This window comes from Asterias rubens, chromosome 6, assembly GCF_902459465.1.
Source record: "Asterias rubens chromosome 6, eAstRub1.3, whole genome shotgun sequence".
NCBI classification, from domain to species: domain Eukaryota; kingdom Metazoa; phylum Echinodermata; class Asteroidea; order Forcipulatida; family Asteriidae; genus Asterias; species Asterias rubens.
Window position 1 is genome coordinate 19,280,774 of NC_047067.1, and position 15,715 is coordinate 19,296,488.

At 36.7% G+C, this 15,715-nt stretch overlaps 1 protein-coding gene and 1 long non-coding RNA gene across 2 annotated transcripts in view; both read right to left on the bottom strand.

The window, feature by feature from the left end:
• Positions 1-379: 379 nt before the first annotated feature.
• On the bottom strand, positions 380-6,486 carry LOC117291874. The gene is made up of 5 exons (XR_004519213.1): positions 6,368-6,486; positions 3,444-3,591; positions 2,686-2,831; positions 2,032-2,116; positions 380-1,262 (listed from the first exon to the last, which is right to left on the bottom strand). It is a non-coding gene; the product is annotated as an uncharacterized LOC117291874 (long non-coding RNA).
• Positions 6,487-8,634: 2,148 nt separating this feature from the next.
• LOC117291403 (calcium-activated potassium channel slowpoke-like) overlaps positions 8,635-15,715 on the bottom strand; it is a 37,943-nt gene continuing 30,862 nt past the window's right edge. Inside the window, exons 16-18 of the mRNA XM_033773057.1 lie at positions 14,974-15,104; positions 14,274-14,477; positions 8,635-13,300 (exon numbers count right to left, since the gene is read on the bottom strand). Coding sequence (XP_033628948.1) covers positions 13,070-13,300; positions 14,274-14,477; positions 14,974-15,104 — 566 coding nt within the window. The 3' untranslated portion in view covers positions 8,635-13,069. The remainder of the gene's footprint in view (positions 13,301-14,273; positions 14,478-14,973; positions 15,105-15,715) is intronic.

Here is a 15,715-nt window from a genome sequence, read left to right on the forward strand (position 1 = left end):
GCCAACCTCTGGGATCACAAAACTGTATTCTGAAACCCCAAAACCTGTATTTTGCATCAAAAACCTGTATTTCTTTTTAAACACGCGTAAACGTAGTTTTAAGCCCGAAATAGACAAAACAGAGAAGGTGTGAAAGCCATTAAGTTATCAAACAGCCGAATTAAACCAGTTAATTAAAACTTGAAGAAAAAAATAAAAAATAAATAAATAAATAAAAAATAAAAACAAATAAAAACAAAAACAAATAAAAACAAAAATAAAAACAAATAAAAACAAATAAAAACAAATAAAAACAAATAAAAACAAATAAAAACAAATAAAAACAAATAAAAACAAATAAAAACAAACCAAATAAAAACATTAAAAAATTTGGCAGAGGTTTCCCTAGGGGTGGTTAACCCAATGGAACCGGTTTTGTATGAAAAAAGATCTTGATCAATCATATCTTAAAGACATTGATTAATCATATCCTTTTTCATATAGAAACCCTTGTCAACTAATTAAATATCATTTTCTTTGTCAAAAGAAGACAACTACAAAACAAAACCAATTTAATTTCAATGAAGATGACAAAAAAACAAATCATCCCAAAATTTTTCGTTTGTTGTATTTGGGGGCATAGTTCTTAAATTTATCTTATAAAAATCTCGCTTCAGGCGCTCTATATCTTTTGTGTCTTTATTTTGGCAAAAAATTCTTTTGCAAACCCGATTCGTCCATTCACAAAACGACCGATACCATATAAGCGCCCTCTGTTGGTCAATGAATTGTGTTAGACGGGTTCCCTGTGAAATCGGGACGTCAGATAAACTGGCGTGTAGTAAAGCAATGCAGGTTTGTGCTACTAGCGTGCGTGCAATGATGGATGCGAGGGAATCTCCGTTGCGCTCGCTCGATGTGTGGTGAAAGTTGAATAAGGAATACCCCCGTGGAACAATAGAGTTTACTGGATAATCATTATTGGCCGTAAGTAGTTGGCCGAAAACTTATTTGTGTAAAAAAAAAAATTTTTAACTTGAGTTAAAAAAAGGGCATGACGGCCAACTGGGATAAAATTGTATTTTTGCGGTGGCGATGCTCAAACCGTATTTTTTTTGCAAAACCCGTACACCCGTATTTTTTACAAAAACCCGTACGAAGTACGGGAAAAACGTACTAGTTGGCAGGTCTGCAAAAAGGTTGATACATCGATGTTGATGGCGGTATGATGGGCTGCAAACTCCTTGTGAATATCCGACACTCTCTGTCTGGATTTAGTTGATCTGCAGGAGATGGAAAAAAGGAAAGAAACACAAATAATTTAACACCTTCATTGATATAGCAATCACAATCTAATAAGGCAATGCAAAATATATATGTGACACGTTTTTGTCATGATTCATAAAAGCATTTGCCTCTAATCCTCTAGAATTGATTAAAGGCACTTTGATTTGAACGCGTCGGCTGGTCATGTTGTCTGCAACAGACATTTGCCAAGTGCTAGATTCGTCATGCTGGTAGGCAAACAAGTACAAACTTCATCTGAACTTGTGAATGTTCATGTTACACTATTGTGCACAATTTTTATTGCCAAAATCAAGTCTGTGGAGAATGTTATTTTGCACGTAGCAGTAGGTAAAATAATTTTTAAATCAAGTTATAACTATATCAACTTCCCAAGTTGAAGTTGGCCAGGGCCACCAATCTAGAAGCCAAGATTGTAGGGGATTTCTATGCTACTCAATGATTGAGGCACACCAAGGTTGAACTCTTCATAGTCGCACAAGTACTGTTTGGAGTTTAGTAAATATTGTCTCACATTATGCCTCTTTACTACAAGTCATGATAAAAAGGCAATAGTTTTCATTTCTGCACATTCATGAAAGACAAATAAACTCCACTGGAGGGATGTATTGAATAGCCAGATAGATGAGTGATTTTGGCCCTTGCTATCTTTGATTTTGAAAGATCGCAAAGAGATTTTATGCTATAATCTGAGAAATAGTTGGGTTTTTCTGAAAAATACTTTTATCTCTACCAATGTTAACATACCTCTCAAGTTGGTTGATTGTTCAAGGCACAGGTACTTCCACTCTGAATGAAGATCTGACACTCTCAACTGTCTGGATTAGTTGATCTGAGTAAATGAAACAAGGTTAGAAAAAAGGTTGAACATACCAACAATAAAGCCATTATATACAGATATTTACTACAAGCATGATAAAAAGGCAAAAGTTGTCAGTTCTGCTTATTCAAGGAATACAAATAAACTCCACTGGAGGAATGTACCGAATGGAAGATAGATAGATGAGAGATGAGTGAGTGATTCTGGCCCATGCTATCATTTACTTTGAAAGATTACGAAGAGTTTTTACACTATAGTAACCGAGGAATAGTTGGGTTTTCCTTAGAATTTTGTTCAGTACTTTCCCGGAGTCCTGTGACAAATATCACGGGCATATTACTCGGGTGGGATACGAACACATGACCCATGCAGTTCTAGAGCTGTGTCTTACCAACTAGACTATCAAGGTTGCCTGGTAGCAAGAGGCAGTTCGAATCCTATGTTTTGACTTCAGTCACACAAGGGGGTAATTTTATTGTCACTTGTTTTCAGAAAATAAGCTTATATAAAAAATGTTATGATATTTTTAAACATCAATCATAAAAATTTTGTTGTTGTCTATAACAACTTTTGTTTCGCACCTTTAAATGTGAAGTTGATTGAGTTGTCAAAGCAGACTGCTGGAGACTCTCAAAGACTTCATCATTGATAGATTGAGACATCTCTGTTCAGTTTGATGGACAGCCAATGAAGATCAGACAGCTCTGCAGTCTTCATTAGTACGTATCTGCACAAGTTGACAAAACACATTCATAAATACCTCAAACAGTTCGCTTTTCCTACTGATGGAGAGTGTGTCACAAGGGGGTGTTTAAATGGTTGATAATGACCAGCTGGAGCTCTGTTTATAACCGGTTGTTTTCGGATACTACCAATAGTCTTGGTGCAAGACGTTTCTTGGTACATGCAATGCGGGCGCTGTCGGTGAAGTGGCCGCGCTATGTGTGAAAGGAAAACGAGAAAGTCTTGCACCAAGACTATACACACACAAACAGATCAGGGGTACAGCGCTCAAGCACGTCAGAAACAAATAAGTTTAACAGAGTTTCTTACTTTATTACACCTTTTAACCAAAAAGGCATTTATGAATGGGAATAAAAGAGTAGTGACTCGTTCTTAAACGGCTGTTTGAAACCTTGCAGGGTCATTTCCTGTGATCACACGGCAACGACCCTGCCAGTTTTAATCAGGCCGTTAAAGAACTCGTCGCTTCCCTTTCTTTCCCTTATTTAGGAACCTGCTTAAAATTTAAACATTTTGTGAGTAAACTATTCATTGTGTCATGCAGAATTTTCCAATACCAGCTTGTTCAACACAAGAATAGTAATGCAAATCATACCTGTAAATCAGGAAGTTGGTTGAATAGAGAAAGCAGACTGCTGGCGACTTATCAAGGCTTCAACATGGATAGATTGAGACATCTCTGCTCAGTGTGATGGGCATCCACAAAGACTGAAGACCAGACATCTCTGTCGTCATTAGTTCATCTGTAGATGAAAAAAGGAAATGAGAAATATATTAATAGTTTGTCTTCATCACAGCATTTTTACTCCGCGTGATCAGCCCACAAAATACAACAATACAAACCAGATCAAGAAAAAACACCAAGAAAAGTCGTGTTTGTAAACACAAAATGCCCTGCTCAACAGTCCGTTTCTTGACATTTGACACATGAAGAACAGAATGGGTATTTTTTCACAAAAAATTTTAGCCAGTTTTGTATGATGTTGTGCTGCCTTTACTCTGCCATATTAATGTAAGTGGGAAAAACCAATGGGTGAAAACACTCATACACACTACAACTCCCCCCCCCCCCAATTTCTACTCTTTCTGCATTACTTATTTGAAAGAAGATTTATTCATTGTCGAAGAGGGTTGGGTTAAAGTAAAATAATAAACCAATACTGAATGAATGAATGAATGAAGGCAGAGGGGATAGTGATAGTATGGTGGAAAGGCAACATTTCTTTTGTTTTAGCCGTTATAACCTTGACAATTTGCCTAAGGTACAAAAACAAAAGGCTTCTTGGGGATACCAAGACCAATCAACAAACCAAGTTTTGTCCTTTTTTTTCAAAACATTTCCTCAATGGGGTTTTGAGTGTTATGAAAGGATACAACAATGTATATTAGACATCCAGGATCAAGCTTGTGTCCTTAATAGAGTTTGTGCCATGATTTTCAAAAGTGGTAAAAGGGGCAAGTCTGGTGACTAGCTGTCGAAATTGTACGCGTTAGACCAAGTTCTCGTTTTGCTGATAATACTAGTTCCTAACCCTCCATCTTCGTAGACGGGAGGAGGGTTACCTTATCGCAACTAAGTGCTCGCGGTAACAGCGCCCTCTCTTGACTTAAACCGTGAACAAACTACAAAAAAAAAAATGTTCTGTTCTTATTTGACATTTTAAGACCGAGCTGTTTTGACTGGCATAATTCGATAACTAGTGTACGTCCATTCCCCCTCGGGCCTGTGAGTGACCAGAAAGGGGCCTATTTCCCTCGGCCTTCGGCCTAGGGAAACAGGTTGCTCTTCTGGGCACTCAAAGACCCTCGAGAGAATAGACGTATACTAGTTACCTCGTTGCCAGTCAATATGTGCAAGGTTGTAGCTAGGGCAAATTGGATGCCGCTAATTTTGTCGAGAGCATAGTCGAGAGGGTGAGTGTAGTGGCAGCGTAGCGCCTCACAACCCGGTGGGATCAACAGGGGCAGCGTTCTTTGGAAGCTGAAGGGTTTTAGGGAGACGATAGCCGGGCGAAACCGAAATAGTTCTAGGAGTACTACAATATCCATGTGTTTTCAGTAAGATAACAGGAAAATTGTTCACAACCAAAAACTAAATATTTTTTTTTCAAATCATCTGTCTAATTTTTTTTACAATAACACTTACACTTCATGGTGTGTTGAAATTTTTAAAGCTTTGGTTTTACGTTGCGAGAGACTGTCCGCCATTAACAGTGTTTATGCATGCACGACATTGGAGCAACGTCATATGTTTTCACACCTTTCATTGGTTGGTATTTTATTGAATATTCAGAAGCTAGTATGGCGTGCAAAATAAATCCAAAATGTTATTCAATTACTACTTAACAAATTTAATCACATTTTTGTCCTAAGGCATTATGGCTACTATATTAGAATCCAGAGATATCATAAGGCATGAAAAGTAAAACACCCCACCCCCCTTGAAACACACACACTTCATAACAATCCGTTTTCCCCCATTTCAGACCAGTAATGTTTGGTTTCAGGAGATAAGAAACCAATCTATGATATTTTCTCTTTAATGTAGACTTAATATTTATTACGCATACCGGAATTTATTAATTTGCAGTAAACCCCCCCAAAAAATGGTTGTCATTTTCACTTAAAATATTTTAATATTTTCCCCACATTTGCACACCATAGAATCCCAATTGGTAACCACCTCACCTGATCCATCTAGTGACTAAAGCAGAATGAAACTCAATCTAGCAGATAGTAATTTTGTTTTGAACTTTCGAGGTTGGATTATGTTTCTTTGACTCATTTGAATGTTGGCATATTAATAATAATGCACTATTGATTAGTACCAAAAGTCAATCATTTAATTAATGTTTGAGCATAACCAACGACAGGAACTTTATTCTCAGCATGATTAAGCCTGATGAAAATACAGACCGTGAGTAAACTGCATAGCTTTTGTCACCGGTGCAGCTTGCACAATCTCGCGGTAATTGGGAATCAAAGTTGGGGACCGAAAACATATTGGAAAAGTTTCCGTATGGCGCCACCACTTTTTCATTCGAAATAAAATAATATAGTATCTAACTTACCTGATTGATATATCCCTTTTTGTAAAAATGAGTGAAAAATGGTGGCGCCATACGGAAAGTTATCCAACATATTATGAGGGTCGATAACGTATGACGCTACGATATATATAGGCTATCCCTTTTTGTAAAAAATGTATGAAGAAGTGGTGGTGCCATAGGGAAAGTTATACAATCTTAAATATATGTAGAATCTTATATACTAACTAAGTCACACTCACAGTGAACAAATTGTACAGACTATTCCCTCTCGTCACAGATAACTTAACATCACGATGTTGTGATGATGATTGCCCACATGTGTACATGCCTTTCCTACTCCTGCCGATGGGGGCGCATCTAATGAGACAAGTTATCTCAATATAAAAAAAATTTCACTTGGCACACTCAACAACGACAAAAACACAATATTTGTTTGCATTTACATGTTTATAAAGCAAAAGTTACTTACCACAATGTTCTTCAATTCTTGTGGAACTTGCAAAAATCGTCCAGGTGCATGAGAAACATGTAATTTCGGGACATTTCTGGTCGTCCGAGAGGCTTAAAAACGTTTACACATGTGCTGAAGAAAATCGCCATCTTTAAATTGACAACATTTCACCTTACTGCGCATGTCCTTTGCCTACACACACAACCATACACCACATCATAGTTCCCAAATTTTATATTAAACGTTGTGAACCCAATGCAAACATTTTTTCTTGCCAAAAAGAATAATCCACTCGAATTATTGAACTTTAAGCGTTTAATAAAGTAATGTTGTAGACAAAGAGCGCCCTTTTTAATTTAGTTCTATTACGGCGGAGTGATATCCAGACCCTTTTCCAAGTTAAGTCGGCACACACCACTTGTTATTCGGGGGTGGAGCAAGTTTTAAGCAGGGACTCTGTATGCATGGTACAGTGGTAGAGATGAGAACGTTCCATCATTTACTAACCACCCACTTTTAAAAGCCATTCTGCTGATAAATAAACAGAATGAAACGAATTTCAGACGAAAACAAGTTGTAATCCCTTGAGGGAATGACAACTTAAAAAATAGGCAATCTCAGTAACATTGATAAATTTCTTGTTGAATAGGGCCCTACTAGTTGATGGGAATACAACCAATTTTAGGATTGTCTTTTTAGACCAAAGACTTTTGTAACCAAAACCCACACCTTATCTAAACAAATTTAGGAGAAACACCCTTTTTCAAGCGTTTACAGTTTTTTTTATTGTTGTATTAAAAACAATCCACTGAGTTTTGTAGCAACGTACATCGGAAATGGCGAAAGTGTATGAAAACATCAAAAGGATTGTGCAGCAGGCCCACTTGTAATTTTGGCTCCAATGACATGAAACATCACAAAGTACCCCTTGTATATTATCATAAGTTAAAATTACACCAAACTCTGAAATTATGAGTAGAAAGGCTTTATCCCTTTAATTTTTGGCTCAAATGACATGAATTTTTAAGAGGAATGTGCAGCAGGGCTACCGGTGGTAAGTTAGGCTCAAATGGCATGAAACATCATAATGAATGAGCGGCAATGCCCTGTAGTTTTAGCTCAAACGGCATATGGAACATGAAAAGGAATTAGGGTTTATTTTGGGGTGTTATATAATAGGTTTTGGGTTCGGTTTGAATTTATATAAGATTTTATAAAGGGTTCGTTGTTTTTATGTTATAACATGAAGAAGTACACACAGAAAGGCTGAGAAATGGTTGTGGTAATTGTAACATTATGACTTTATTGTAAACAACATTTTGTAGGTATTATAAAGGGTAAATCTTTATTTACATGTAATTTATATTTATTTGCAGACAAGAAACCATAAGTGGTCTGTTGGTCCGTAAAGTCTAAGTATTCTACACAGAACAATGAAGAATCCAATGTTGCTAGAAGATTATTAAGCTTCCATTATGTCATAAATGTAGACTTCAACTTGCATTTCTCTAAAAAGGTAGAAGTTCACGTCTCGCAAACATTATGTTCTTGAATATTAGAAATCTTGAGAGTGAGTACGAGTCTTGTTCACAGCTATTGATTTATAAAGAGAAAAGTGACAAGGAATTGCAGATATCAAGGTACAGATTGAACAATAAAATATGGGTGCGTTCGTTTAGCTTACCTGGGTCGACCCCGGTGGTCTGTCCCCCGTACGTTCGAATAGCTTCGACGTCAATCCAGGGGCTCACCCGGGTCAGCCCCCAGTGCCCTGCATGTGGAGTGGGTCACTTTGGGGTGACCCGAGGTGCATGACTTCACCACGAGGGCGAGTTTGATCTTTCGATTAGCTCTTGTCAGGGGGTCACCCGAGTGACCACTGCGGGGTGGACCCAGGGAAGCTTTTCAAACGCACCCTAAGTTTGTATAATAAGTACTACTCTAATTCAAAGCCTGAAGTGGAGGAATAGTTTAGTAGTGCTGAATCAAGATTAGCAATTTTGTTCAAACCCCAGCTATATTATTCAAACATGCAGCATACTTTAAAAACATTATTTCCACCAAATCGAATCATCATGTTCCAATTTCTCCGACTCCATGGAGAGCAAGCAAACACGCTGTTCTTGATCCAATGGGGGAACTTTGGAACGCTATTTGGCAGCAGACTTATTGTCATTGTTTACGTCTGAGCATGCGCGCATTACCGAGAACAATGGATTTGACCTGGCAAGTCTGCTGCCACCAAGCGCCCCGAAATAACCCCATTGAAAGATTAGGGTTCACTGTTTTGAAAAAGGAATTACATGGAGGTAACAGGTGTGAGTTGATAAAGACATAAAGGATGTATTATTCTGGCCTCTTTCTTTAATAGAGCCTTTCCAGAATGTTATCACACATGGGTGCAAAACCAAACTAATTATGAAGCCTACTGTACATTGATTTGAATGCAGGACAAAACAAGATGTCCGCATCATCACAAATATCCCTGGGCCTTCTACCAGAAACCACGGACCTCTTTCCTTAGGCTTTGTATCAGTAGAATATCAAAGTGATGCAGTACAGAATTTCAGATTCACATTCACGTTTCAATTCTTAATAATTTTCTTAGCGATTTGTTAAAACTGAAAAGTTACTCATGTGCTACCAATGGCATTATATCAATACATCAACGTGTAAAAGTGTGATAGTGGTATTTCGCTATAATCATTACTGTCCCTCTGCAAGTTCCGATATAAAAAATAGCTCTACAACCCATAATTCTATACTTTTTGTTAGTATTGATAATGCAGCGATATATCTCGTTACAGTTGAATACTTAATTGCTTTGTTTATTATAGTGACTATTGCTGAAGATGTTATTTTTGTGATATAGATCAACATACACCATTGAGATATTTTAATGAAAAGAAGAATGCTATTCTTGTGAAAATCCGAATATATACATTTTTTTTTATAGATACTTGTATTAATTTCAATGACTGTTAAAATGTGAATTTTTTAGTTAGCTATAGTACTATGTCAAATTGGCAAAAGGCAGGGAAGGAATACTGGATGCATAGTTTCATGACGTTATTTACATAAATACAATGGCGTCAGGTAAGTAATTAAGTCTTGAATGTCAATAAAGTCCATTAAGTGAATAACCTTTAAGTATTTGGGACAACCAATCGGGCTTTTGTTTATAAAGTAGAGGGTCGATAGTAAATTTGAATAGATTTATCTTTTAGCCTTGTACAGAATTGGTACATTTTAAATGTTCCTGCGTTTCCCAGTATTGTTCATGCCACTATTACATTGTACAACTCATTGAACATATAGTAGGCTACTTCATCTACTGTTGTTGAGTAAATATTCATACAGATAAACCCCTCGTTTAGTCTACTAAAAAATGTTCAAGTTACAGTCGCTGTTTTGTCCACTAAATATTCCAATACAAATTGTACATCACTGATTTACACAACTAATTATAATAGCCAATAAACAGAAAGTTTGACATAAATTCTACCGATTCATGGTATATAAACCATAACAAAAATGTACCATTATTATAGTATTTTTAGTCACCTGTGACCCATCAACAGAAATTATTATGAATCAAATTGCTAAACTAGACATTTCGTTTTGGTTGAACAGACTTTCCTTACAAAGATGAAATAGTATGAGGTGTTAATGGTCCCAATTGTGTTTAGAGTGAACAAATGTTGATATAAAAGAATCTAGTGCTAACTAAGCGATACAAAATTATGGTCAAGTGTTAACTCTCAAGTGCACTTGAGAATATTTCCATAGTCCATGCAAGTCTTAAGAATATTCAACAGTTGGGAATGTAAGTGCATGTTTACTTTACATGTTTACATGTTAAAGTTATTGGGGACCAAGCTGCAATGACCTTAGACCAAGAAGGCTGTCTGTGATGGGTCTGTTTCAAGTTCATTCTTGAGGAACCAGCTGTAATGACCCTAGACTGTGATGCTGTCTGTGGTGGGTCATTTAAAGTTCTTTCATGGGCTGCAATGACCTTAGACCCCAACCTTAGACTGGCAGAGTGTCTGTGATAAGTCATTTTCAAGTTCATTCTAGAGAAACAAGCTGCAATGACCTCAGACTAGGTCGTCTGTGACGGTCATTTCCAAGTTCATTCTGGAGAAACCAGCTACAATGACCTTTTAGACTAGAAGGTTGTCTGTGACGGTCATTTCCCAGTTCATTCTGGAGAAACCAGCTACAATGACCTTTTAGACTAGGAGGTCGTCTGCGACGGTCATTTCCCAGTTCATTCTGGAGAAACCAGCTACAATGACCTTTTAGACTGGGAGGTCGTCTGTGATGGTCATTTCCCAGTTCATTCTGGAGAAACCAGCTACAATGACCTTTTAGACTGGGAGGCTGTCTGTGACGAGTCATTTCCCAGTTCATTCTACTGAACCAAGCTGCAATGGTCTCAGACTGGCTGCAGATTTGGACTTGAAAGCTGTCTGTAATGGGTCATTTTCAGTTCTAGAGAACTCATCAGTGGCATTGACCTTAGACTGGCAAACGGTCTGATGATACAGCGTCACTTAGAAATAGTGAGAGCATCAGTATGGCCTATGGTAAAGCTAATCGGTCAAAGCATTTTCTGCAGGACATCCTCTAAGAAGAGAATGCCCTCACTGAAGCCTCTGGACCACGAGCCTGGAAACGATGGATGATGTTCCAGCTGCCCCTGAGGGACTAAAGCCATACACGGATATCCAGTTACAGCACCGATCGGGCAACAACCTCCCATGGCAGGGTCTGGGGTGCAACTCAATAGACTGCAGTCTGGTGCCGGTTGCTTCGCAGCCAACAAAGTGGGGCATTGCATATACTGTCCTTTTGGCCCCAGTGGACAAGTATCAAACCTATGAACATGGTGTACCCGAGTGTGCTATGACAGTACCTCCCTGTCCACTATTCCACACAGATAACTCCGAACTGGTGACCTCACTAACTGCCAACTAGTGCACTGATGTAGTAGACATATACGAAATATTAAAATAGTTATGAAATCCATTACAGTTTTCTCCCAATATGTGTGTTCGTGCATGATGTATTTGCATTTATCTTAAGATATGAGTTATCTATAGTGACACCTCTGTGGAATATGAAATAATGAAAATATGAAGATTATGCTTTATGAAAAAAGTCTCAGCCATGTTAAGTGAAAAATGAACATGTAAGCTCAGGAATTACATTGACTGACAGAAGAAGGTAACTAATATCGCATCAATTAGCAAAACAAGAACTAGATGGAGGTAACTACAATCATGGTGGCAAGACACTTATTTACAAAGTATTTATTTATAGTGATATCGATATGTGTTTATATACATTATACCCTGCAAAAAGTCTTTGTTTGTTTTTGGTAAATACAAAATTGAGGGAAACAGATAATGTTAAGTCATATTTACATTAAGGTATATAATTACCCAAAATAATTAAGTACAATTTAAAACACTTTTTTAAACAATTGTGGCCAACGCAGTATTCACATCAATTTCACAATATTATTAAAAATAAATATCATCAACTTAATCCAATCGACTGCATAATTTAACTAACAAACAAAACAAAATAAATTTGATATGTTTGCTGTAAGCTTGTAAGTCTCACTCATAAACTAAAAATCAAACTATTTGACAAACTTTTTCACAAACTAAAAACAGTCTGGTTACAAAATTGAGATACTTCACAACTACCTCTAATTTAATAATACTTATAGTATTGCATTTTTTTCTATTCCTCATATAAGGAATTATTATCAATAATGTAGTCTATGAATCTTATTATTTCTCAAGCGTTCAAAAGTAAACTCTCACAAGGAATGTAAAGGTTTTCCTATTATGCAAATGAGTTGATTAGCATAATATATATATTGTATGTAAATAATACGTAGGGGATGGATTATAAGATTGTTGTGGTGGGAATAGGTGTATAGTATCTACTGTCTATGAAGATTAAACCATTATAAATCTGTGAGATAAAGTGAACATTTTAACCACCTATTATGTAAAGTTTTTGGTATCTTCATAATTCGCTCAGATATTTTAATAAGATGTATATGTTCAAGGTTATGAGTATAACGAATCTGAGATGAAAACAGGATCACTTCATTCAAAATGATTGAAGTCTAAATACTAAACAATTCATGGAATTTTATAATGTGATACATCGACAGCAGTAAATTTTAAGGTGCAAACATGACACTAGTTTTAAAATTTAGGTTTTTGCATCAATGTGACACAGAGTCAACCAGGACAGCAAAGTTACATCGGAAGACGGTTTCATGGTATTCACATGAAAAGCATTTTATACAAAAATAATCCTACAACCTTTGGCAACTTGGGTATAGAAGTGAGTATAATGCAAATTTGTACTCCATGGTATCAGAAAGAAGGAGGGAGGGGTGTATATAAATGAGTTCTGGCCTTTGGCAATAAAATTTTATAAAGAAAACATCCTCGCAAGTCTTCTCACTACTTAACAACTTGAAGATTATACTAAGAGATTTGTTAAGTGTAACCAATGAAGTGAACAAAACTATGGTTTCCACAAAATATGATTTTCGTATGATTTTTTTTCAGGATTATATATGGGGGAAAAATTGTTTATAAAATGTAGAAGTGGGCTGTTTCCGAATGAGGCGTGCTGACTTTCACAGTTGTTAGTAGAAGTGTTAGCAGTCGTCTACCTGATCGGCTATAACTCGATAGATGTCTCCGGTATGGCGTTGTTCATATTCAGATCTTCAAAGTGTTTGAGACAGAAGATTTTGTCCCCTAACGTGAGTTCAAAGTCTTGGGATGGGTTGGTGATGACGTAACGTTTCCCCAACGATTTACCAGCAATGATGAGGCTACGGTAGATCCCTAGACAAAGGATGCCGCTCTCGAGAGCATGAAGAAACAAGTGGTCGTAGGTGTGTCCCTCCTGAGTTAATGGGGGGAATAATGGACTACTTTTAGCAAACTGTGCGTACCAAAGAAAATGTTAAATGGGCAGAATCTTTCTCAAGGCTTTATGAAAGACAATTAATTCTATTCAATTCGATGTAACGTTTATGGATGGCCAATGCTGTTGTTATTTTGGCTCAATTGTTAAGATGTCTGGAACAGGAATACAAAACATAAATTTCATTTTGAGAAATGTATTGTATTTTAAAATTGGAAAAATTGTAGGCAATTTGATACTATTAGAAGGCTATAAATTAAGGCTAAACAAACATTCCTCTAAGGGGAGTCAGTTAAATAAATGGAGAAAATAAACTTAGGAAATAAAAATTTTGTAATTTAATTTCAATTCTTGGCAGCACTTCAATTTCAAAATCTTTAAATTAAATTGGAACGTAGACCATACAATCTGTAACATCACATTGTTACAGACACATATCATCTTGCCCTACAATGTACACGTACAAGGTCATTATTTTGTAAACAAAGGTTATAACTTGGACTTATAGAAATGAACGTTGAATTTCTTATTTTAACAACAATTTTATTAGATGACTTGCTTCGTACTTCCCAATCCATGTCACTATGGCCTCTCCCTCGTTCCCATGTATTGTCTCCCCCCCCACCCTTCCTTCTCTCCTTTTCCAACCCCCTTTCCTTTCCAAGTCATCCTTGATTTATTTTCTGATTTGATGTATATTTTAACTCCGGTGTATTTTAAAACTATTTATTTGTGCAATGTCATATTTTTATAATATTGTTGCTGTTTTAATTTCTACTGTTCATGTAAGTTTTGTGCTATTTTTAATTACTGTAATTTAATGTGCAAATCGAGAAAGTGATTTTCATGCTTGGCATGACGAATAAAGAATTGAATTGAATTTAATTTAATTTAATTGAACTTTGGGCTAGAAACTTATTGCACAATAAAAACCGGAATCTTGAGAGCTTACCCTAAACTGTTGAAACACACCAACCCCAATACTAAGCTGTGCCACAGTACACCTATCTCGGAGTAGTTCCATGAGTCTATTGTGACCAATCTGTACCCCTGGGGGTAGCTCTCCACCTTCGGATAGAATCTCCTCTAAGTCGGCATTTGTTCCTCCAGTGATAAGGGTCCTGATGAGGGTCAGGGAATTGGAGTTGAAGTATGTCTGTAAAGAGCAAGAACGTTGGAAGCAGTTATTAGTTACATGTACAACAGTCACAAAAGTTCTAGTCTTGGACATAAACGCCTCCTCAAATTAGGGTTAACTTAAAAAGGTCAGTCAAAGGTCTAGAATTCAGATCTCTTTTTAGGGTAAATTCAATTTCTTTAGAGGCACTGGACACTATTGGTAATTGTCAAAGACCAGTCTTCTCACTTGGTGTATCTCAACATATGCATAAAAAAACAAATGAGAGAAAACTTGATCTCAATTGGTCATTAAGAGAATAATTGAAGAAAAAACACCCTAGTCACACAAGTTGTGTGCTTTCAGATGCTTGAATGCGACACCTCCCCTGAGGATTTGAATTCAAATTAACTATACTTACTTCAGAGTTACCAAGAAAGTTTTGATTCCAAGAATTATTTTGAGTATTTACCAATAGTGTCCACTGCCTTTAAAGAATTTGTTTGTTTGATAAGAATAAAGAGTTTGTACTCACTGCGCTCATCAATGAGTCTAAGACGCTGACAGCAAATGCTGTACCACAAGCAAATGGCTGAGTGAGATATAACTCAGTATCAGGATCATCTTCATCGTCGTCATCGAGAAACTGAACGTTGATGTCGTTTACTGAGAAACACCAAAAAAAAAAGAGGTGGTACATCTTTAATAATCAAATAAATTAATATTTTAGTTTATTATTTGGTAAATTATGTGGACTTTGCTACTTTTGCAAGGTCAAGGGTTCGAATCCTTTCTGAGGTGCCTGCAGAGTACTGAGTATATAAAACAAAATAGTAATAATAAAACGTATTTATAACGCGCTTTTCCAAAACTTGATCAAAGCGCATAGTTATTACACGTACAATAAAAAAGTTCTGATTGTTCCAAAGATTGTAGGATATAGTGCCGAAGGGTGCAAGGTGGGCAAATGGTGCTCATCTATTGTTAGAATTACAGCCTGGGCACCATTTTGGTGAGCAAATAATATTTGATAACAATATAGTCATTATCTGCTCTGATTGCATCAAAAGAGTTGCATACTTAATGGCGTCCAATGGCTTAAAATGTCCAAGGGTATACGTCAATTCACATAACAGAACAGGTTGCCCATATGGTCAGGTCATTGGCAGTCAGGTTAGTGTAGTGGTGCCTTGCCTTGTCTTCCACCTCTGAGACCCCAGTTCGGATTAAACCTGGGGCACTATTTGGATCGGGTTTCGGTCCCTATACTAAATTGA